This window comes from Oryctolagus cuniculus, chromosome 18 (genome assembly GCF_964237555.1).
Source record: "Oryctolagus cuniculus chromosome 18, mOryCun1.1, whole genome shotgun sequence".
NCBI classification, from domain to species: domain Eukaryota; kingdom Metazoa; phylum Chordata; class Mammalia; order Lagomorpha; family Leporidae; genus Oryctolagus; species Oryctolagus cuniculus.
Window position 1 is genome coordinate 16,613,599 of NC_091449.1, and position 21,877 is coordinate 16,635,475.

Sequence of the window (21,877 nt, forward strand, 5' to 3'; positions counted from 1 at the left end):
ACGGTAGTCTGTCGCCTTCCTTGCCGCTCCAGAGCACTTCCGCAGCCCCGAGGGGCGTGAGGAATGGGGGCGTGTCTTGTGCAGGCTCCAGTCCAGGAACCTGGCTCCTCACGCCACCGGGGTGGTTTCTCCTTTTTCCTCTCCGTCTCTTTCCTTCTTTAGGTAGGCCTTCTCCCTTCCTCTCTGTGAGTTAGTTACCCCGAGAGCAAGAGCCTCGGGAGAGACGGGGGTAGCAGAGCAGTGCGGTCGATTCCCCGCGGAGAAGAGCGGCAGAGGGCGTCGATGCGCGTTCATGCACGCGCGCTCGCCAGCCGACTCCGGCCTAAATTTCCGCGGGCCCCCACGGGAAAGGCTTTTTTTTTTTTCCTTTCTTTCGAACGCTCGCGCGCGCTTGGCGGGGTCTCGCGCCGGGCGCGCACGCGCGCTCGCTCCCGTCGTCTTGGTCAGTCGGCCCAGCGCGGCGTTGGGCGACTAACCGCTCTCTCGGAGTCGTTCCGCGGCATCCCCGAGGTAGCCTCTCAGGCACTCCCTCCAGGTCTGTTGCACGTAGGAGCTCCTGAGTGCCGCCTCGCACACTGCGCCCGGCTCTTGCGGGGAATCCGGCCGCAGGTAAACGGCGCGGCCCCGCCCACCCTCCGGCCCACGCGCGGGTCTGGGGCGCCCCCCGGCTGTGAAGGGAGCCGGGTCTGGTCGTCCTTGCCCTGCCGGGGCCACGGCAGAGCTCCGGCTTCCCCGGGAGCCCGAATCCCACGAGCAGGGCGTTCCTTCGCTGATCACACACTTGGAGGGTAACTAGTGCTTGCTGAGTACCTACAGCCAGGAAAGGGGATCCGGATTTATTCCACCTGCGGACACAAGTGTCCAGCTTTTTTTTTTTTTTTTTTTAATTGATGGATACTGCCATTCCTCCTCCATGAGGGTTACTGAGGAACTGACTGGAACTGCAAGGTTCTCTGGGCAGTACCCTTTCTGCTTCAGGCCACGTCTTCCAGGAAATAAGAAGCTGTGAAGCACACATTCCCTCTTCCTGGGCGAGGGGCAGCAGGTCATTCCTTTGCCCTCGTTTTCAACAAGCATGCATTAAGTCCCTGGCCTATGCCAAGTTGGGTGATTATTAAGACACAGGAGAGGCCGGCGCCGCGGCTCACTAGGCTAATCCTCCGCCTAGCGGCGCCGGCACACCGGGTTCTAGTCCCGGTCGGGGCGCCGGATTCTGTCCCGGTTGCCCCTCTTCCAGGCCAGCCCTCTGCTGTGGCCCGGGAGTGCAGTGGAGGATGGCCCAGGTGCTTGGGCCCTGCACCCCATGGGAGACCAGGAAAAGCACCTGGATCCTGGCTCCTGCCATCGGATCAGCGCGGTGCGCCGGTCGCATCGCGCTGGCCGCGGCAGCCATTGGAGGGTGAACCAACGGCAAAGGAAGACCTTTCTCTCTGTCTCTCTCTCTCTCACTGTCCACTCTGCCTGTCAAAAAAAATAAATAAATAAAAATAATAAAAAAAAAAGACACAGGAGAAATTAAACAGAGGGGGGTCCTAACGCTCGGAGGTTCTCAGTCCAGCAGGGTATCAGGCCCCCACTAGACAGCAATGAGCTGGAAGAGGCTATCTGGTAAAAATACAAGTCACATGAGCAGCTTTAGCGTTTAAACACACACAAAACAGGTGAAGTTAATTTTGATTATTTAACCCAAATACTCATCCATCCAAAATATTATTCCAAGCTATATTTATTTTTTTAAGTTGTTAAGCATTTGTATTCAGTGAGAGAAATGCATTGGAAAGTGAGGGCTTTAATTAGGGGAGAAAGAAGTGTAGAAGCTAAGTTGCAGTTGCGTCCATACCAGGTAGAGAGCAAGCCAGGAGCCACGTGGAGCGAGCATGCAGACAGGAAGCAGAGGCAGGGCTGGAGCCCAGAGGCGCGGTGCAACCAGGGGGCAACAAGAGTGCACAACAAGGACAACAAAAAGAGCAGGGCCCACCACGGGCCAGGCCTTTTATTCACTCCCCAAAGGGGAGTGGTTATGTAGTCTGGCAGGTGTGTGCATAGGTAGGGTCAGGTAGGGGCCTGAGATCACACAGGGGACATAGTGGAGGGCGTGGTCTTCTAGCTCACAAATCTAATCAATTTGATCCTATCTGCCTGCCTATATCATTCTCCCCCCCCCCCCAAACTCCAGACCTTAATCTTAACAGACGCTGAAGGGCATAAAATCATATCTTCTATAGCTGCTTCCTGCTTACTAGGGGCAAAGGCTCTGCCTGTCCTGGTCCGAAAGTCTCTGGTCTATTTTATCAAATAAATTTGCTTTATGAGCTGGAGTAGTCTCAGTCACCACCAAGGGCTCTGTCCCCTGCATGGTCAGTTATTCTCAGAAGTCGTTGAGTTCTGGAACATGTAAGTTTGTCAGTTAGCATAATCCAAGTTATATTTAATGGAAAAAATGTTTTTATTACTTCAGTTTTACAACTTGTTAAAACTCAATGAAGCATTAATAGAGATATTCACTTGTGGCATTGGTTGTAGTAGCAAAATTCTTCAATATCCATTAATAGAAATTTGGGGCCGGCGCCGCGGCTCACTAGGCTAATCCTCTGCCTGCAGCGCCGGCACCCCGGGTTCTAGTCCCGGTCGGGGCGCCGGATTCTGTCCCGGTTGCTCCTCTTCCAGGCCAGCTCTCTGCTGTGGCCAGGGAGTGTAATGGAGGATGGCCCAAGTGCTTGGGCCCTGCACCCGCATGGGAGACCAGGAGAAGCACCTGGCTCCTGGCTTCAGATCAGCACTGTGCACCGGCCGCAGCGCGCTGGCCGCAGCGGCCATTAGGGGGTGAACCAACAGAAAAGGAAGACCTTTCTCTCTGTCTCTTTCTCTCACAGTCCACTCTGCCTGTCAAAAAAAGAAAAAAGAAAAGAAATTTGGATAAATAAATGACAGTTCAGCCACACAGTGGCATACCCTGCAGGCAGAGCTACAGGTATTAATTTGAACTGATCTTTAAGATATATTGAGAGGAAAAGATGCAGAACAGTGTATATATAATTTGTATATGAAAAATATATATACATGCTTGTATATGTACAGAACACTTTTAGAGAATCAGAGTCACACCTGTGAATGGGAGACAGGAGGCCTGATGTGAAAAGGTGACATTCTTTTCCTTACATGTCACTCACTATGTTTTGAATAGTTTTACATTGCTCATTTAAAAAAAAAAAGTTGTTTGATTAAGGGAGAGGGATAATAGCTAAGTCATAGAATCCTTGTAAGAATTAAAGAACATCTGGAAAATGCCACTTGACGACATAATCAGTTGTGGGTGTCTGTCGCTCCCCCTCTTCGTGGAGGAGCAACACTGAACCCTGCCTAGGCTTCATATCCGAGTCACGGCACCATTATGTCGCTCCCCCTCTTCGCGGAGGAACGACACAGGACCCTGCGCTGTTCTTTCGTCTGCTCGGCCCTCCCCGGGTTTGCTGCTGGTTCTTCCCGGGTTGGCTACTATCCCTTCCACCTCCGTGGAAGGGCAGTTCCCCCTGGCCACATTCCCCACTTCCGCAGGGGAGTGGCACACCGCCGGCCGGCTTTCTCGGGGGCTGCACGGGTGTTCCCTCAGATGTTCCCCATAGATGTTCCTGGTGCATGCCGTCTCTCTCCTCCTTTATAGTCCTCCTCCACCAATCCCAACTCGGCTGCCCACACGCCGAGTACGCTGCTCTCCTCCAATCAGTAGCGAGTCCTACAGTTTATTGCTTGAACTGGAGGCAGCTGTGCGGAAGCTGTTTACTTCTCTCCCAGCGCCATATTGTGGGAGAGCAGATGCATAGAATAAGTCTTAATTCCAGTAACTCAGTCCAGTCCGGATTGCTCCCCACAGGTGTCAGCATCATTCCCAGGGATTCTGAGTAACTTCTACCGAACAGAAACTAACCCACCCTGTTCGTGTATATTTGTCACCCTGGAAAATTGTTTCTTTCCATAAAGAAAGCTAAATGTTCTAGTCCCAGGCCTAGCTATGAAGCCACCTGAAGGCCAGAGTAAAACTGGGGACAAACTTGGGTGCCTTAATAATGTCATTCAGAGAACAGGGTAGGATAAAGTGCCCATCTGACTTTACGGTCAACTAACTGGGCCCTCCTGATGCCTGCAGGACTTTCTCTACCGCTGTCCCCAAGTGTGACCCCATCTGCAAGGCTGTACAATCCTTGCAGGACCCTACCTCAACATGTGGTTGGAGCCCACATCACCTCTTTTGGGTGGTCAGGTCTTCACATTACATGTACTCACAGCACTTTCTACCTTTCCCTCTTAAAACTAAATTTAAGTTTGAGGAAGTTAAAAGTAGGAGAAAAAATCAAAGAATCCTATCAGCCAGAATTTCCCAATGTAATCAGTGTCATGAATATTCCTTAATGTTTGCCTTCCCAGCTGCACAGTTAGCTGTATGGACCAAGAACCCTGTCTGTAGCTGCACCCTCCCTCACACCACAGAACACAAGGAGCCAATCAGTAACAGCCTTGGGATCTGACACCGTAGTGGAGTACAGTGCCCCCTGGAGTCAAGTTTTTTTATTACAAGGCAAGGTTCTTAGGGCTTTCGCCTGCCTTCAGACTGCCACTGCCACTGTACCTGTTGGATTGAAGCCAAGAAAAATGATACAGTTCCAGTGTCAATGCCCTGCCACAGACTTGGTTTGTCTCCATGATCACAAAGACATACCATATCTCAACCCCAGATAATGTCTCCCCTAAGTTGGCAACAAAGCTTGAATTCTCCATTAAATTATCTTCAGGTTATTAAGATATATCAGTCAACCATTAGGATTGAAGCACCTGGAGCTCACTCTAGACTTGTCTTTTATGTAGATAATGGGATTAGGAAGTCGAATGTGGGATATTTTAGAAGCAAATACACTTATTCTGCAGGTAAGGTGGTCTATAGGGTGGAAGAGAGGACAAAAAAGTAAGTAAACATAGAGGCTTAGGATTTGAAGGCCTTTTTTTTTAAGATTTATTTTATTTATTTGAAAGACAAAGAGAGGTAGAAGTAGAGGTCTTCCATCTGCTGGTTCACTCCCCAGATGGCCGCAACGGCCGGAGCTGCACTGATCCGAAGGCAGGAGCTTCCTCTGGGTCTCCCACATGGGTGCAGGGACCCAAGCACTTGGGCCATCTTCTACTGCTTTCCCAGGCCACAGCAGAGAGCTGGATCGGATGAGGAGCAGCCGGGACTAGAACCAGCCCCCATATGGGATGCCGGCGCTTCAGACTAGGGCTTTAACCCGCTGCGCCACAGCGCCGGCCCCTTGAAGGCCTTTTTCTTGCTAGGCCCTCAGAAATATTCTCCCAAAGGAGCCCAGTCACTTGCTTTTTGTGGGTTAGTTGAAAGAAGTGGAACTTAATGGAGATTTTTGGAACAATGGGAACTGATGGCAAGAACTGTAAATTAGCTACAAATGACTACTCTCTCAGCGGATCTGGGACATCAAGAAAGAGCCAGTGGGGGTAAATCTGAGCTTGGGGTCTTGCCCACAGAGCCATCCACTGATGTGCAGGATCTGAAGCAGAATGCACTGGTTCCTGTAAAGTGTCCAAAGGAACAGCAAGTACAGGGTTGAAAGGGAACAGAATGGAAAGAGATCTTGGAGAGCAGCATGCAGCCTGGTAAAAGGAGAAAGAGACAAAAGAGATGCTGAGGTCTGACAGGCAGGCCCCAGTTCCCACTGTGAGCAGATCTGTGGCTCCGAGAGCTTTCTTAGCTTCACCTTCTGTCTCTGATACAGCAGAAGATTCCGGAACTGTGGACTGGATCTTAGTTTTCAGTGTGCCCTATGTGGTCTCAAACATGGCTCTTCCCCCCGCCCCCTGGGTTCATATTGCTCATACATACAATGAAAATCATGACATCTGCCTCTTAAAAATTTCTAGAACTGATGAAGTAGTTGATACAGTAGCTTTTGTGTGTGTATATGTGGGGGGAGGGGCTCTAACCCATTCTGGGTTAGATATTAGAGAGATGATGGTCAGTTTACCTGCAGCGCCCTGCAAAGCCAGCCATCAGGTCCCCAGGGCAACACAGCACCTGGGTCGGCCATCTCGAGGTGGGTTCTGCTGACTTTGCTTCAGGAGGCCCAGATCAAACTGATCTGCGACTCCAAACCGGTGGTTCTCACCCCTTAGCGTGCATGAGATCAGCTGGAGAGCTTGTTAAAACTCAGATTCGGGAGCCCTACCCTCAGAGTTTCTAATACAGGTCTCAGGGGCAGGGGAGGGCAATAATTTGTGTTTTTAACAAATTCCCAGGAGGATTCTGGGAATCACATTATACTCATTATTATACTGACATATCAGTATATATAAACCATTAATACATTAATTTATGGATGGATTAATCCATTCATGAGGGCAGACCTCTCGCTACCTGGTTATATATTTTTTTAAAGATTTATTTATTTATTTGAAAGAGTTACAGGGGTCGGCGCCATGGCGCAGTAGGTTAATCCTCCACCTGTGGCGCCAACATCCCATATGGGTGCCGGTTCTAGTCCCGGCTGCTCCTCTTCCAATCTGCCATGCTCTCTGCCATGGCCTGGGAAAGAAGTAGAAGATTACCCAAGTCCTTGGGCCCCTGCACCCACATGGGAGACCAGGAAGAGGCACCTGGCTCCTGGCTTCGGATTGGCACAGCTCCGGCCATTACAGCCATTTGGGGAACGGAAGGAAGACCTTTCTCTCTGTCTCTCCCTCTCACTGTCTGTAACTCTACTTCTCAAATAAATAAAATCTTAAAAAAAAAAAAGAAATACATAGAGGAGACAGAGAGAGAGCTCTTCCATCTGCTGATTCACTCCCCAGATGGCCGCAACAGCCAGGGTTGGGCCAGGCCAAAGCCAGGAGTCAGGAGCTTCTTCCGGATCTCCCATGTGCATGCAAGGGCCCATCCTCCACTGATTTTCCAGGCACATTGACAGGGAGCTGGAGAGGAAAATGAAACAGCTGGGTCTTGAACCACCACGCAGATGGGATGCTGGCATCGCAGTTGGCAGCTTTACCTGCTATGCTACAACACTGCCCCCACTCCACTCCATTACTTGTTTAAAAGTCTCACCTCTCTTAATATTGAACAATGAGGATTAAATTTCAACTTGAGTTTTGGTGTGGATATTGAAACCATAGCAATATCATTCCTAGTTTTGCTATTAAAAATTAGATTGTTATGACCCTTCTTAACGCCTTTCTGCTGGTAGAGGCGTGCACAAGAATTTTGAGGAACTATGAGTATATCATGTACTGAAGAGCACACTTTGGGGAACCATTTCTCTAAACTGAAGTTTTCTTTCATGTAGCAAGCAAGGTTGGCCTCCACTGCCCTCTACTGGGAAGACCATACATTTAGCTGTCATGTTGCCAAAGCAACTGGGAAGTAAGAATACAGGTTCGAAGGAAATACAGTGGTCACTTGCCTAAGAACCAAGCCAGCCTAAAAACGACAATCATAATTTCTTGTTAATTCAGAGTCTACTTAAAAGGGATTTTAGGCAAGACCGGCATTTTCATTTTCATAAGGAAATGAAAAGTCCATTGTCACACCAGTAATGACAGACTCCTTGACAAAGGGGAATTGTTAAAAGTAATCTTATTCACAATCCAACCAGGAAAAGTAGAAGGTGGTCCTCATTGTGGCCAAAGAGAATGGAATGGGGAAGAGGACAATTCTCTCTCAGCCACTGAATTCCACAAACCTGGAGATGCCTTCAAGGCCAAATGACCAGGTCCTTTCTCCATCCATGGTAGGTGGGGCTGACTCTTAGTACTAGGTGCCTATCATCTCTGTTTCCTCCTTCAGTACTGAGACTTCTATGGGAACAGAATCATCTAGGAAGCCTGATAAAAGTGAAGGTTCTTGGGTCTCATTTCCATGGCTCTGATTCAGTAGTTTCAAGACAGGGCTCTAGGAATCTGCATTTGAGGCTGTATCTTCCCCCTCAATGCGTACACACACACACACACACACACACACAGAAACCTGGTGCAGGAGGTCCAGAGACCACTCCTTGAGGACCCCTAGTCCTCACAAAATGCTCTCCTAGCACATAACAAGCAGCAAAGAACTGTAGTTTACCTGTAAGAGCATTCTATTCTAGTCTCTCTCTTAGGTTTCCATGCCTCCCTCACCCGTAATATCCTACTGGGCTATGACAAAAAATGCTAAGATTTAGTCCCTTTACCCTTTTGAAGCCTCAGTTTTCTCATCAATAAAATGAGGCAATACCTACCTCCTTGGGCTGTAGTGAGAACTAAATGCAAAGATGTATTTGTGCATAGGTTCTGACATTCAGAAGGTGGGTTTCCCTGTTGGTGGTGGCTTTCGGTTTTGTTTTTTTTTTATTTTTTTATTTATTTTTTATTTTTATTTTTTGACAGGCAGAGTGGACAGTGAGAGAGAGACAGAGAGAGAGAAAGGTCTTCCTTTGCTGTTGGTTCACCCTCCAATGGCCGCCACGGCTGGCGCGCTGCGGCCAGCGCACCGCACTAGTCCGATGGCAGGAGCCAGGAGCCAGGTGCTTTTCCTGGTCTCCCATGGGGTGCAGGGCCCAAGCACTTGGGCCATCCTCCACTGCACTCCCTGGCCACAGCAGAGAGCTGGCCTGGAAGAGGGGCAACCGGGACAGAATCCGGCGCCCCAACCGGGACTAGAACCTGGTGTGCCGGCGCCGCTAGGCGGAGGATTAGCCTAGTGAGCCGCGGCGCCGGCCTCGGTTTTGTTTTAAAGATTTTTTTATTTGAAAGAGTGACCAAGAGAAAAGGGGAGGGGGAGAGAGAGAGAGAGAGAGAGAGAGCGAGAGCGAGCGAGCAAGAGAGCTCTTTGCTCTGCTAGTTCATTCCCTACATGACTGTAACAGCTAGGTCTAGGCCAGGCCACATCCAGGCCATCCTCTACTGTTTTCCCAGGCACATTATTAGGGAGCTGGGTCAGAAGTGGAGCAGCCAGGATACCAAATGGTGCTCTAATATGGGATGCTGGAATTTCAAGCAACAGCTTAACCCACTGTATCACAACATTGGCCCTCCAGAAGGTGTTTAATTCATATGAGTTCATGGTTCTTGCCTTCTGATTCCTAGGTCCTTGAAAAGAATAGCAGTGTCTAAGTCTCCCTCTTTCGGTTTCCCACAGGTTTTTAAGCAACAGTTCTAAAGAGAACCAGGGGAAAATTGAGGTGATGTCTTCCTCCAGACTCATTCCCCTGTGGAAGGATTTTAAATGCCTTGTAAATGACACCATAGAGAAAAGCAAGGTAATGCCTGTGCAGGACATAAGTGTGTCACTAGTTGGCCTCTTTCTATTTCACAATGATGAGCACTTCAGAGGAGCCAGAGACTGTCCATGGACGCAGGAAGCAGCCAGGTAGACCACAGAGACAACAGTCACCTTAGTAGGAAGCAGGTCTTCAATTTCCAGATGAGTCTACAGACCTCTTAAAACGACATTTTGATGGTGGGAGGTGAACATTTTGGAGCATCTTAACAGGAATCAACCTTGAGAAGAGAGATTTTCTGAAAGGAAAGGGGAAAAGCACCAGAGAGAGCATTTGTCAATCCTCAGTTGGCTGTTGTTGGCTTTGTGTAAAAGGAACTCAGGTGCATGTTTTCCTGTGCAGTAATACATTTTGTGTTTTTTTAAATACATATTATGGTTTTTAAAAATATTTATTTATTTATTTGAAAGTCAGAGTTACACAGAGAGAGGAGAGGCAGAAAGAGAGAAAGAGAGGTCTTCCATCCAGTGGTTCACTCCCCAATTGGCCACAACAGCCGGAGCTGCACTGATCAGAAGCCAGGAGCCAGGAGCTTCTTCCAGGTCTCCCATGTGGGTACAGGGGCCCAAGCACTTGGACCATCTTCTACTGCTTTTCCAGGCCATAGCAGAGAGCTGGATCAGAAGTGGAGCAGCTGGGACTAGAACTGGCACCCATTGGGATGCCGGCCCTTCAGGCCAGGGCGTTAGCCCGTTGCGTCACAGCACCAGCCCTTGCGCTAATACATATTGTATATGTGCAATTCCTCCATCAAATTTAAAAGCCAAAAATAGGGTATCCTAAAAATTTTAGTCAAGTTTTAAGCTGTATAATTTAGAGCTGCACTGAATTTTGGGATATTCTGTGATATCCTATATGAGAATGAGGCAATGCATTTGCTTGGGTAATTGATTAAATGTTGTACCCTTTATGACATGTGTACCTTTTAGAATCCAGGGAAAATGTTAAAGGATGGCTTTATGTTGGGAAAAACATCCTTTTCCTCTGTGCTCACACTATAAAATGCATCCATAAAGGCCCTAAGAGGGGTTGGTTTCCTTATGTGTTGGGGGATTTGTTATATGCTTATGAAGTGTTGATGTCCCATGGGTGATAAGGTGTGTATATATGGATGTAACAGGAATAGTTCTTGGGGTTTGGGTGCATAACTTTGGAAACTGCTTATATTGTGAACTGTGTGAGAATATATTTAGTGGACATGTGTCCTGGCCTCTTAGTTTATGCCATACCTCTCCTCAGAAACCTTCAAATGACCCAAAGAATGACATAGTTGTGCTGAGTGACCGGTCCCAGATACTGTTCAAAGAATCTCGCCATCCTCAAAATATGCCGTTCATAAGCCACTATGTGAGTGATTCCTACTTCTTTGCCTCCCTCTCTTGGGTGACACCATACACGAAAGAAATACAGGTAAAACTGCCTTTCTGCCCCCTTCTTTTTAAGTTTTGGCTATTTATTTATTTGAAATGCAGAGTGATGAAAGCGGGGGGGGGGGAGAGTGAGAGAGATCTTCCATCTGCTGATTCACTCCCCAGATGCCTACAATAGCTGGAGTTGGGCCAGGCCAAAGCCAGAGAGCCAAGGTCTTTATCCAAGTTTCACACATGGGTGGCAGGAACCCAAGTAGTTGGGCCATCATTTGTTGCCTTCCAGGAGCATTAGTAGGAAGCTGGATTGAAAGTTGAGGTGGAACTGAATCCCAGGCACTCTAATATAGGATGTGGGTATACAAAGTGGTGGCTTAACATGCTGCACCACAATGCCTGCCTGTTCTCCAGGGGCCATACTCACATAACCCTCAGCCTAGATTGACAAAGAAAAGCCCCTTGAATGAATATGGCCTAGATCTAGGACTCCCCCTCATTCTTTCTCCAATTACAGTCTCTATGTTGAGCAGACTATGGTTCCTAAAGTTGACTAAGGTTAGGCAAAGAGTCTTAGGCTTCCTGCCTCTAGCATATTTCCAACTCCTATGACTAGGGAGTAAAATTATTCTAGTGTGTTCCAATTCCTCCTTAGCATAAAAACGAGGAAAAATAGCTGAATATATTCAGCGCCTTCCTTCTCTACTGTCTTTCCCACAGTCCCCATCTTATTCTCTTCCAGGCTGTAGTATGGATGAAGAGCAAAACTGAGGACATGGTTGAGAAAAGAACATTCTCCATGACTGAACGACTGCCACCTATTCAGGCCATGGTCCACACAGGTTCCTTTCATATCCTCGTGGCCTACTGTGGTGACCTGCTCCTGCGGCTCTTTGGAGACCACTTTCGGGCATTTAAGCCTCTAGGCATAGTACCCTGCCGCTTCAACATCAGTTGCCTCTGCTATGACCCAGAAATGAAGATGCTTCTGTCTGGTATCATGGGGGCAGTGATCACCTGGCTCATTGAGCGAAGTGGCAAGGGCCTCCAAATACTCTACATGGTTTCCATGCCTAATGATGAGCTTGTCCAGGACATCGTGCTGAATGGACCCAATGGCTCCCTCATAGCTCTCTGTGAGACGGTGGTAAGAGTCCTTGAACGCCAGGGCCAGGGTAAGCTGGCGGAGGTAAAGAAGTTCACTTCCACCACCAGGGGCTCCTCTATCACCTGCTGCTGCACCTGTTTTGATCAGGGCCTTCTCTATGCTGGACACAAGGCTGGGGAAATACAAGTTTGGAACCTCAGCTGGGGCCAGTCCCTCCACAGTTTCAAGGCCCATACCTTATCTGTGATATGTATCCACAGCCGGCCAGAGGCCCACACCCTGCTAACAGCTGGCAAGGAAGGCTTGATCAAAGAGTGGAACCTTACTTCTGGGAACCTGCTGCGGCGGCTAGAACTGGGTGAAGAGCTGCATAGACTCCAGTTCATTGATAGCACAACTTTCTTCTGCCAAACTAACCATAGTTTTTCCTTGCGCTGCCTGCCCTGTTTCTATAGCCTCTTCAACGTCTGTGGTTCTGCTCCACAGCAGGTGCGTCGGGTCCGCTGTGGAGATAACTGGTTCCGGATCCTGTGCGCTACTGAGGATGGCTTGTTACACTTTGTGTCCCCAGTAACAGGGAATCTTCTGGTTATCACCTGGCCCTTCTCAATTCTGGACCAAGCTGTGGACTGGGCTTATGACCCAGGTAAAGAGGAGCTCTTTGTGGCAACAGGCGGCTCAGAGGTGCTGGTATTTGACACAACTCGCTGCCCTTGCCCAGCCAAGTATCTCCTAAGCACCTCACCAGATTCTAAAGACTTTGTACAATGCCTGGCTTATGGACATTTCCACCTGGGGCGAGGGCTAGAAGGACTGATATTCTCTGGGCACCAGAGTGGTGTGATAAGAGTACTTTCCCAGCACAGCTGTGCCCGAATAGAGAAATTCATGCATTTTGGGGCTGTATTAGCACTCTCTACAATGTCTGGAGGGATTCTGGGTGGCCGAGAAAACTCTTTGCTCTGTTCCTATGGCATGGATGACTACGTACACCTGTCAGAAGCTGTGCTTGATGGGATCAAAGTACAACTGAGGCCACTGGCTAGCATTCTCAGCAGCTGTCACCTTAAGCACCTTATCCTCTTGCCCAAATCTGTGGGTGCCATCACAGAGACTAACTGCCTGCGTCTCTGGAAGTTCCATGATTTTCTGTCCTCCGGGTTGCAGGAAGGCTCGAAGTTCATAGAGACATTGCCTCTGCACCAATGTGCCATTATGTCCTTTGATGTCTGCCTACCTTTGAGTCTTTTTGTCACAGGTGGCGTTGATGGCTCTGTCCGGATCTGGGACTTCCATGGTAGACTGATAGCCATGTTGGACTCATCACTGCACTTTGGCCCCCTCTGCTTTGCAAATGACCGAGGCGACCTGCTTGTGACTTTCAACCAGAGTCTTTATCTGGTATCCTGTTTAAAACTGCTTCCCCCAAACATTCTGTCTTGCTTTTCCCTTATGAGTATAACAGATGAAGTAGTAGAAGCCCCTAAATCTTTCATACCAAGCTTCTTCTTCTCCTTTGAGACCATGTTTGTGCCCAAATATGTCTACCTTGGACAAGGGCAACAGGAATTAGCGGGTCTGGAGAGCCTTATCAATAAGCGAGCCATTGCCTTTGACCATTCTGTGCCACATGTCATAGAAGAAGATGAGGCAGGGAGCCCTGTGCTACTGCGTACCCCCAGACGTGATTCTTTAGAAGGGGTAGAAGCTGACTGGATGCAGACGAGCAAACCTCAGCAACCTCATTATGTAGTTCCTCCCCAACTACAGCTGACTAGCTGGGATGGACTCAATCCCTATCAGATATTGCGATGCTACTTTGGTCATGGGCGGGAATGGCTTCTTGCCCCTGATTGCTACATCCCCAACTCAGTTATTCGTGCCCGTCTTTGGCCAGAAGGCAGCCCAATATTCCTACAGTGTAGCCTGCACTCGCCCCAGCGGGAACTGGAATGGGACAGGTCTCAACAATTCTTCTGGCATAGCAGGGCAAGAGCTATAAGTGATATTGCAGAATATTCCGAGGAGAAGGAAGATGAAGACTTCCTAGGAATGAGACTGTCTAAGGACACAACCTATAGTGTCCTTACAGACACAGGAAACCGCAGCTGGCTGGGAAGAAAGATGAGTGAAATTGCTGTTAATAGCCTGATTGAGACAATCCTCAGTGTCATGATCCATGCTTCCCCACTGAAGTACCAATGCTGTGTTGGCGCACTTAGGCAAATATTTGCCTCTTATCAGGTGTCTCCTTCCCTGCGCTCTGAGACAGCCCATCGTTTGTTGGATGATACGACTAATTCCAACCCACAGATTCGAGAACTGGCCTGGGAAGGGCTAAAGTGTCTAGGAATGATTACTCATCTCTTTGCCTTGCCTCTGGCCCAAGGATTAATGGACAAGGACCAAAGAGTGAGGAGTAAGGCCCTGAGCCTAATGGCTGAGATTGGGATCCACTCTAAGGCCTCACTCTTAGAGCTAATCCAGAATAAAGACACTTACCGAGAGATGCAGTAAGTTGTGACCTCTTTTCACTTATCTACCAGCTCCTCATTTTCTTCTCCTCTTTTCCATTTTCCTCTTTCCTTTCTTTACTACCTCTTCATTCCTATTCATTAGTTCTCCTTGACCCCTCTTCTTTTTCATAACCTTTTCCCAACCTTAAACTATCCTTCATGTTCCCCTGACTGCTCATTCCATTCTCCATTTCTTTGCCTATTCCTACCACATCAAATTCAACTTTTCATCCTTTTCTCATACCCCTACAGCACCCCCATACAGATTACTCCATTCACTGACATCTTGGCTTCCTAAACATTTTCTTTCTTCTTGAACATCATTTATTTCTTAGCCGCTCTGCCAAGCCCCCTGCCAATTCCACAGCAGTTCTTGCCTTTACATTCTCCCCCTTACCCACGTTTCAACATAGTCCTTCCTCTCTGATTTTCACAGGCAAGAGATGATAGGGGAGGAATCCTTGGACCATCTGCTGGGGATGCGGCCCACAGATCTCCAAATCCTTCAGGCTCAAGTGGAGCAGCGATTGAATGAAAACCTGACCTTGTCAGGAGATAAAAGGCCTGATTTTTCTTTAGATGTTTCCAGGACTTCTGAAACTATATACTTGCCTACACAACTTCCCACAATTGCTGAAGAACCTGGAATGGCCATGAAGCCCAGCAAGGCCCAAAGACGGGGCCGAGCAATGGGCAAAAAACAGAGTATGTATGGGATGATATGGTCCATGCCCTAGGATTTCTTAAGAGGCAGCAAGGTAGGTAGGGCTAAAATGAGTCAAGAGATTCCAGGTGGGAAGAAAGATTAGTGGAAATACATTACAGAAAAGAACTCTCCAGGGCCGGTGTTGTGGCATAGTGGGTAAAACCACGGCCTGCCATGCCGGCATCCTATATGGGCACTGGTTTGAGACCAGGCTTCTCCACTTCTAATTCAGTTTCTTGCTAATATAATGTGTCTGGGAAAGCAGTAGAAGATGGCCCAAAGTCCCTGGGCCTCTGCCTCCCATGTGGGAGACCCTGGTTCCTCGCTTCAGCCTGATCCAGCCCTGGCCATTATGGCCATTTGGGGAGTGAACCAGTGGCTGGAGATCTCTCTCTCTCTCTCTCTCTCTCTCTCTTAACTCTGCCTTTCAAATAAATACATAAATCTTTAAAAAAAAAAAAAACTCTCTTCTGAAGGATCCAACCATACTCAGGAAGATCCTAAGACCTATCTTAAGATTTGGGAGGGGGGGAGAGACTAAAGCAAAGAGACAGTTTTTTTGTGTGTTTTGGTTTTTCTGAAGCCTCAGCCATCTCTTTTATGGAAGTGCCTCTTAGCTCACACCAGATATTGGGAGGAATTTCGTTTAGTCTCCCATGCTTTCCTTACCTCCATCTCCTAATCCTTCCTGCAGCTCGAAAACTGTTGAGGGGTCTCAAGAAGATGAAAGAGGTAGACTTAAAACCGATGACCACAGAGCCCTCAGAAAAAGAGGTTGAAAGTGAGCAGAGTGAAGCTACACTATTTGAGAGCCTAGAAGATATCATCATTCGTTCTGGAAGGACTTCAGTCAGCAGCATGAAGTTCTCAAGAGATGCTGAATCTTCAGAGGAAGATATTTCAAAGGATCACATGGCTTTGACGCTGAAGATGCTGAGGAAAGTACGTGACAAAAGAGACAGAAAATCGACAGTTCAGAAACCCGTGAAGGGGCACAAGAAGAGGAGAAAGGAAGAGAAAACTGTAACTGAGGAACCTCCGTCTACTGTAATAGAACGACCCATTGTGAGAAAGGCTAAAGCTCATGGACGGGGTGTCACTGGAGTGCCTGGCCACAAGAGGACCCCTGGACGTGGCACATCATGGCGAGATGATTTATGTCGCCTTATGGTCCTGAGGGTATCTGAATCCCAAACAAAACTGTCAGAAGCTTTAAACAATGAACTAGTGGCTATGGCTAAGGAGATCTTGGCAGATCGGTACCCCAGCTGGGAGCTCTTCCAGAAGATATGCCCCTTGTTGAAGAAAGAAAGCAAGGTTGTATTTGAAGACTTTGACTGGGATGTAGCCTGGCCAGAGGAGAAACCAATTTTTATTCACGAGGAGATTATTAGAGAGGACATGGTGATCAGAGACATGGAAGAGGAGCAAAAGGAAGAGGAGCAAAAGGAAGAAAGTGACGTGCAGGACTTGGAGGAAACCCAAGTTGTTCCCAAAAAAGGCAAGAAAAAGAAACTTACCTTTTTAGAATCAGGTGACCTAACCAAAGGAAAACGAAAATCAAAGAAAGAAGAGAAAAAATTGTCTAAGGTGTCAGCTAAACAACAGAGGAAAGCAGCTCAGGAAGAGAGGAAAGCAACTGAGGAAGAGGGGGAAGCAGCTCAGGGAGAGGGGGAAGCAGCTCAGGGAGAGGGGGAAGCAGCTCAGGAAGAGAGAAAAGATGGTAAAAAGAGGAGGAAAATAACCAAACAAGACAGGGAGAAGAGTGAGGAAGTGGGGGCAATGGCCAGACCTCAAAGAGTAGTATTTGAGGGAAAAGAAGAACCAGTTACACCTGAAAGAAAGCTGTCTTTGGACGAATGGAAGGACTACTGGGATCAATGGAAAAAGGCCCAAAGTGTGAAGAAACCCTTGGATAAAAGGAAGCAAGATCAGGACAGGAGGCGCCCTCAGGAAGAGCAGCAACAGCAGGAGGATGAGGAGGAACCAGTCCCAGAGGAGGAGGAAATGCAGGAGGGGGCCGGCAAGAAGGTGAAATGGGAAAAGTGGAGACAGGCCTGGGAAAATATGTTTTTATCCAAGCACACGGATGAAGAAAAATTGAAGCTGGAGAAAGAACTGCTTCGTAAGTGGAAAGAAATGTCTAAGGAATGGGAAGAAGAAGAAGAGGAGGAGGAGAGAGAAGAGGGAGTGGAGAGAGAGGAGAGAGAGGAGGAAGAAGAGGAGGAGCAAGAAGAGGAGGAAGAGGGGTTGGAAGAAGAGGAGGAGGAAGAGGAGGAGGAGGAAGAAGAGGAGGAGATCACAGAAGAGCAGAGACAAATCCAGGAAGAACGAAAATGGGCCATGATACAGAGCGAACAAGCCCGGGCTGCAAGAAAATATGCCAAAGAAGGGAGGAAACTAGCACAACAAGAAGAGAAACTCGCAAAAGAAGAGAGAAAACTGGCCCAAGAAGAGAGAAAACTGGCCCGAGAATACGTGAAAATGGTCCGTGGAGATGGAAAAGTGGCCCAGAAAGAGAGGAAGTCTGCCCAGAAAGAGGAAAAATTGGCCCAAAAACAGGAGAAGATAAGCCAGGAAGCAGAGCGATTGGCCCAGAAAATGAGGAAATTGGCAAAGAAACAGGAGACAGTGGCTCGCGAAGAAGAGAAGCTAGCAAAGAAAGGAGGTAAAGTGGCTGAGGCAAAAATAATAACAGCCCAGAAAATGGAAACACTGGCTCAAAAGGAGCAAAATCTGGCACAGCAAGAAAAGAAGTTGGCCCAGGAACTAGCACAACTGGATTGGGACACGGAAGAAATGGCTTGGAAAGAACAGGAGCTGGATAAAGAAAAAAAGAAAGTGGCTGAGGAAAAGGAGAGACTGGCTCAGCAAGAGAAGACACTAGCCTGGCAAGAAGAGAAGCTGGCTAAGAAAGAGAAAAAATTGATCTTGGAAGAAGGGCTGCTAATGCAGAAAGAGGAGAAAGTGGCCCAGGACAAGGCAAAAACCCCTCAGGAAGAGGCACAACTGGCCAAGAGAAGAGAACAGCTGATTCAGAATAAAGAGAAACTGGCCAGCGAAAGGGAAAAAATGCTCCAGAACAAGAAAGAACTTGCACAGAGCAAGAATATAATGGCTCAGAAGGAAGAGAATCTGGCTTGGGAAAGACAGAATCTGGCTTGGGATAAGGAAAAAATGGTTCCGAATAAAGAGAGCCTCCTCCGTCTCAAAGAGAACCTCAGGAAGAGCAGAGAGCAGTTATCTCAGGCCAAGAAGGAGCTGGACGTGTACACGCAGAAACTCGTTCAAATAGAGGAGAAGCTAAAAGATGAAAGGCAGATAGTGGCCCAGAAGAAGGAGCAACTGGCTAACACAGAGAAAAAACTGGCTCAGATAGAGGGCAATCTGGCTAAAAAACAGGAGAAACTGGCCCAGGAAAAAATGAAATTAGCTGCAGGGAAAACATCCATATTCCAAGGAAGGAAACTGCTCAAAGAAGAGTTGAATATCGCTAGGGAAGAAAAAGCATTACACAAGGAGATGGAGAAAGTGGCCCAGGAGAAGGCAAGACTGGCCAAGGAAATGGAAATTCTCTCCAAGGGAGGGATTCAAAAGCCCTCAAGAGAGAGAAAACTGTCTGAGGGTGAAATAAATTTAATTAAAAATAGATTGTTGCAAGAGGAGAAAATACTGTCCTATGAAGATAGGATATTGGCCACTGAGAAGAAGGACATTGCCAGGGGAAAACTGGAGCTTACTAGAGGACAGAGAATGTATGCCCAGGAAGAAAGGAAATTAGCCAAAGCAGTAAGGAAGATGTTTAAAGAGAAGATGGTCATTTCCGGGGAACCAACAAAAGCGAAAAAAGTCTTAAAGGCACTTCGAAAACTAATTAGTGATGAAAGAAAAATAACCCAGGAAGAATTAAAGATGGCAAAGATAAAGAGGTCACTATTTGTTAAGGAGAACAGATTGAGCAAGGAACGGGATAGTCTTGACACCAAAGAATGGGATTTTTCTATGGACCAGTCAGACATGACCAAAAATGAGAAGAAACTGGCTCAGAAGCAGAGAAAACTGACCAAGGAAATAAGAAGGATAATAAGCCAAGAGAAAAAAATGGCTGAGGAGGAAAGCAGATTGGCCAAGGAACAGAGAGAAGTCCTGCAGGATGAAGAAGAAGGATTAGAAGAAGAAAAAAAAGAAAAAGAGGAGGCCATCCAATCCCTTAAACAAAGGCGGAGAAAGAAAAAACAGCAACATGGAGTTGATACAAGAAAGGAAAAGCTTTCCACTGAACAGGACGAGCTAGGAATTGAAGAAAGCTTTTCCAAGGAAGTGGAAAGGCTGTTAGATTCAGTAGAGCAAGACAGTTCCTCTGAGGAGGAGAAGGAGGAGGGACAGTCAGAAGGGGAGGTAGAGGAGGAGGAGGAAGATAAAGAGGAGGAGGAGGAGTCAGAGGAGGAGGAGGAAGAGGAGGAAGAAGAGGGGCTGGTGGAAGAAGGGGAGGAGGAACAGGTGGTGGAGGAAGAAGGGATGGAGGAAGAGAAGGAGGGGGAGGAGAAGGAAGCATTTCGAAAGAAAGAGAAGAGGGAGTGGAAGAGAAAGATGATGATGAAACAAAAGAAGAAGGCAGAACAGGAAGAGGAAGTATTCAAGATGGAAAAAGTGCCTGAGGAGGAAGAAGTGTCTGAGGAGGAAGAAGCGTCTGAGGAGGAAGAAGCGTCTGAGGAGGAAGAAGCATCTGAGGAGGAAGAAAGCATCAGTGAGGGTGTGACGGAAAGTTTAAGTGAGATAGAAGAGGAGGAAGAGGAAAGAAGCTCATTGGAGGAAGAGGTAAGCCCAGAGAAAGAGATCTTAAAAAGGGAAAAACAATTTAAGTTACAAGAAGAAAGAAGAAAGGCCCCTAGGGGACGGGAAATAGTCCCTTCTATTGGAAAAACAGTCCCTGAGATCAAAGGCACTGCTATAAAACTGGGAATTCTGAAAAGCCCTTCCAAGAAACTGATCTCAGCAGATTTGGGGATGGGAGGGAAGATGCCAGCGCCACTACCTGTCAAACAAACATTCTGGGACGATAAGGGCATAGTCCTCGAGACACCCAGGACATTCTCAAGGATTAGGTTTATGGATAAAGAAAGAGAACTGTTGGAGGAATATAAACCTGTACCTCTACATGCTTTGGATACAATTTTGGAGTCCCAAGATCAGGGCTTAAAGACTCCACTCATTTCCCAAATACTTAGGAAGACCATGGAAGCTCAGAAACTCCAGCACAAACCACCAGGTCCCAGGCGGAAGTGGCTTTTGAGGCATCGTCCAGCCCCAACAGAACAGACTAAAAAACAATTCCCCTTTTCCCAAATCCTGACTGAGGAACAGTTTCCAGAGGTGAGTCTCTCTGATACAGAGTGGATCCGCCATGTCCTCGAAAGGATGGAAGCAGGAGAACAGCTTTCTAGGGATAGTTTTCACAGATTGTGTCAGCTCCTCAAAGACCTTACCTCAAAGGGAAACTTAGAGTGGCTGCATCTGGCCAAGCTTGAAGCCATTGTGTACCATCACATGCAGGCCCTGGAGTCACGAAGTCCGGGGATCTCAAAACCCAGCAAGGGGTCCCTAAGTCCAAAACATCTAAAGGTGATTCCTCCTATAAAAGGAAAGGACACGGAGAGTTGGCTGAAACCTTTGGATGTCCTGACATCAAAGTCTCCATTAGCTACCAAGAGGATATTTGACCCAAAGGCTCTAAACTGGCATCTTCTGGGAGAACCTTACAGAAGTGGGCGGGCACAGCAGTTATCTGATGCTGTTAAAGAGATGGATATGCAATACTTTTATCCCACCACAGGAGACACTTTTCAAAGTCCCCATACCTCTGTGGAAAAGCAAACTCTGGCCCTGATGTTTCAAAAGGACTTACGGGATTTTAAGGACAAGGGCAAGTTTCCCAAATTGCCTAAGTTGGAGAAGAAGACACACCCCATCTCAAAAAAAAGGGAAGAGCTGCCTCCATGGGAGACATTTGTGGCACTGTACTATGTCTTGCGGATGCTGCAGCAGCGATATGCCAAAGACACGGCTGCCTGGATGGAACAGTTCTATCAGCTCATGGACCTGTACCAACTTAAGTCTCCTCGCATCCAGAGGCTGCTACAGGACCTGCTACTGAGGGAGGAACCTCAATCCCAGGAGATCACCTACAAAGAGGCACTAAACACCACGGAGCTAGTTCCTGGGGAGCGGTTATTTTATCACCTGTTTTGTGGTAGGTCTCATATCCCCAAAAATCCTCCAGAGTTCCAGGATGTGATACCTCTCCCTGGACAGAACAACGTGCGTACCATCCATTCCATGGGCATTGCCCATTACGGGATCTTGGAACTTGCCTGGAAGAGCCTGCCCCAAGCTGATATTCATCTAACCAAGGAATTGCCCCACATCATTGCTCCCACTTCCTAATTTCAGACTGACTAGAAAACAGGGTTTTTCATTCCCAACTAGAGAAGGTATTGGTCACCAGAACCTAGACCTTCATCCGTAGGGCCCACACAGAGATAGAGCCAGGTCAAAGCCCTTTCCCTATTCTATGGAAACCAGTTTCTATGTGCAGAATAAAGAGGAGGTTCTTGCTTGCAACAAGCACTTTCACGTGTCCCTTATCTCCAAACTCTGGTTCTTCAGGAAGTAGCTGCAGAACCAGATACTCATAGATTCCTGAGAGTGGAAAAACTTCCCAAAGCCAGTGCTGTTCACCCTGTGGAGACCTTGAGGCAGAAGAGTCTGCCCTTGCCTCCGAGAAGTCATATTCACCTCAAAGGCCAAGGGCAATGAGAGCCCTGTCTCTGAAGTGTCACTCTTCCATACCAGACTACATGTCAACCACATGG

At 47.8% G+C, this 21,877-nt stretch overlaps 1 protein-coding gene across 4 annotated transcripts; it reads left to right on the top strand.

Annotated features, from left to right (window-relative positions):
- Positions 1-10: 10 nt before the first annotated feature.
- On the top strand, positions 11-21,623 carry WDR87 (WD repeat domain 87). 4 transcript variants are annotated; one of them, XM_051846688.2, is made up of 6 exons: positions 472-609; positions 9,170-9,290; positions 10,551-10,721; positions 11,418-14,296; positions 14,736-15,004; positions 15,700-21,623. In XM_051846688.2, exons 2-6 carry the CDS (start codon positions 9,216-9,218, stop codon positions 21,447-21,449), a joined length of 9,144 nt encoding a protein of 3,047 aa, XP_051702648.2. In that variant the 5' UTR covers positions 472-609; positions 9,170-9,215; the 3' UTR covers positions 21,450-21,623. The 4 variants fall into 4 exon arrangements, with proteins under 4 accessions (XP_069918352.1, XP_069918353.1, XP_051702648.2 ...); XM_051846689.2 differs by having other exon boundaries at positions 10,551-10,658; XM_070062251.1 differs by lacking the exon at positions 9,170-9,290 and having other exon boundaries at positions 11-609.
- The last annotated feature ends 254 nt before the right edge of the window (positions 21,624-21,877 follow it).

What these genes read in the sequence shown, in the direction of transcription:
- WDR87 (XM_070062251.1), top strand. Translation starts at nt 283, where the DNA reads ATGCGCGTTCATGCACGCGCGCTCGCCAGCCGACTCCGGCCTAAATTT. An exon ending in GACACTTACCGAGAGATGCA is followed by an intron (nt 14,297 to 14,735) that starts GTAAGTTGTGAC and finishes TGATTTTCACAG; the next exon opens with GCAAGAGATGATAGGGGAGG. An exon ending in AGCAATGGGCAAAAAACAGA is followed by an intron (nt 15,005 to 15,699) that starts GTATGTATGGGA and finishes TCCTTCCTGCAG; the next exon opens with CTCGAAAACTGTTGAGGGGT.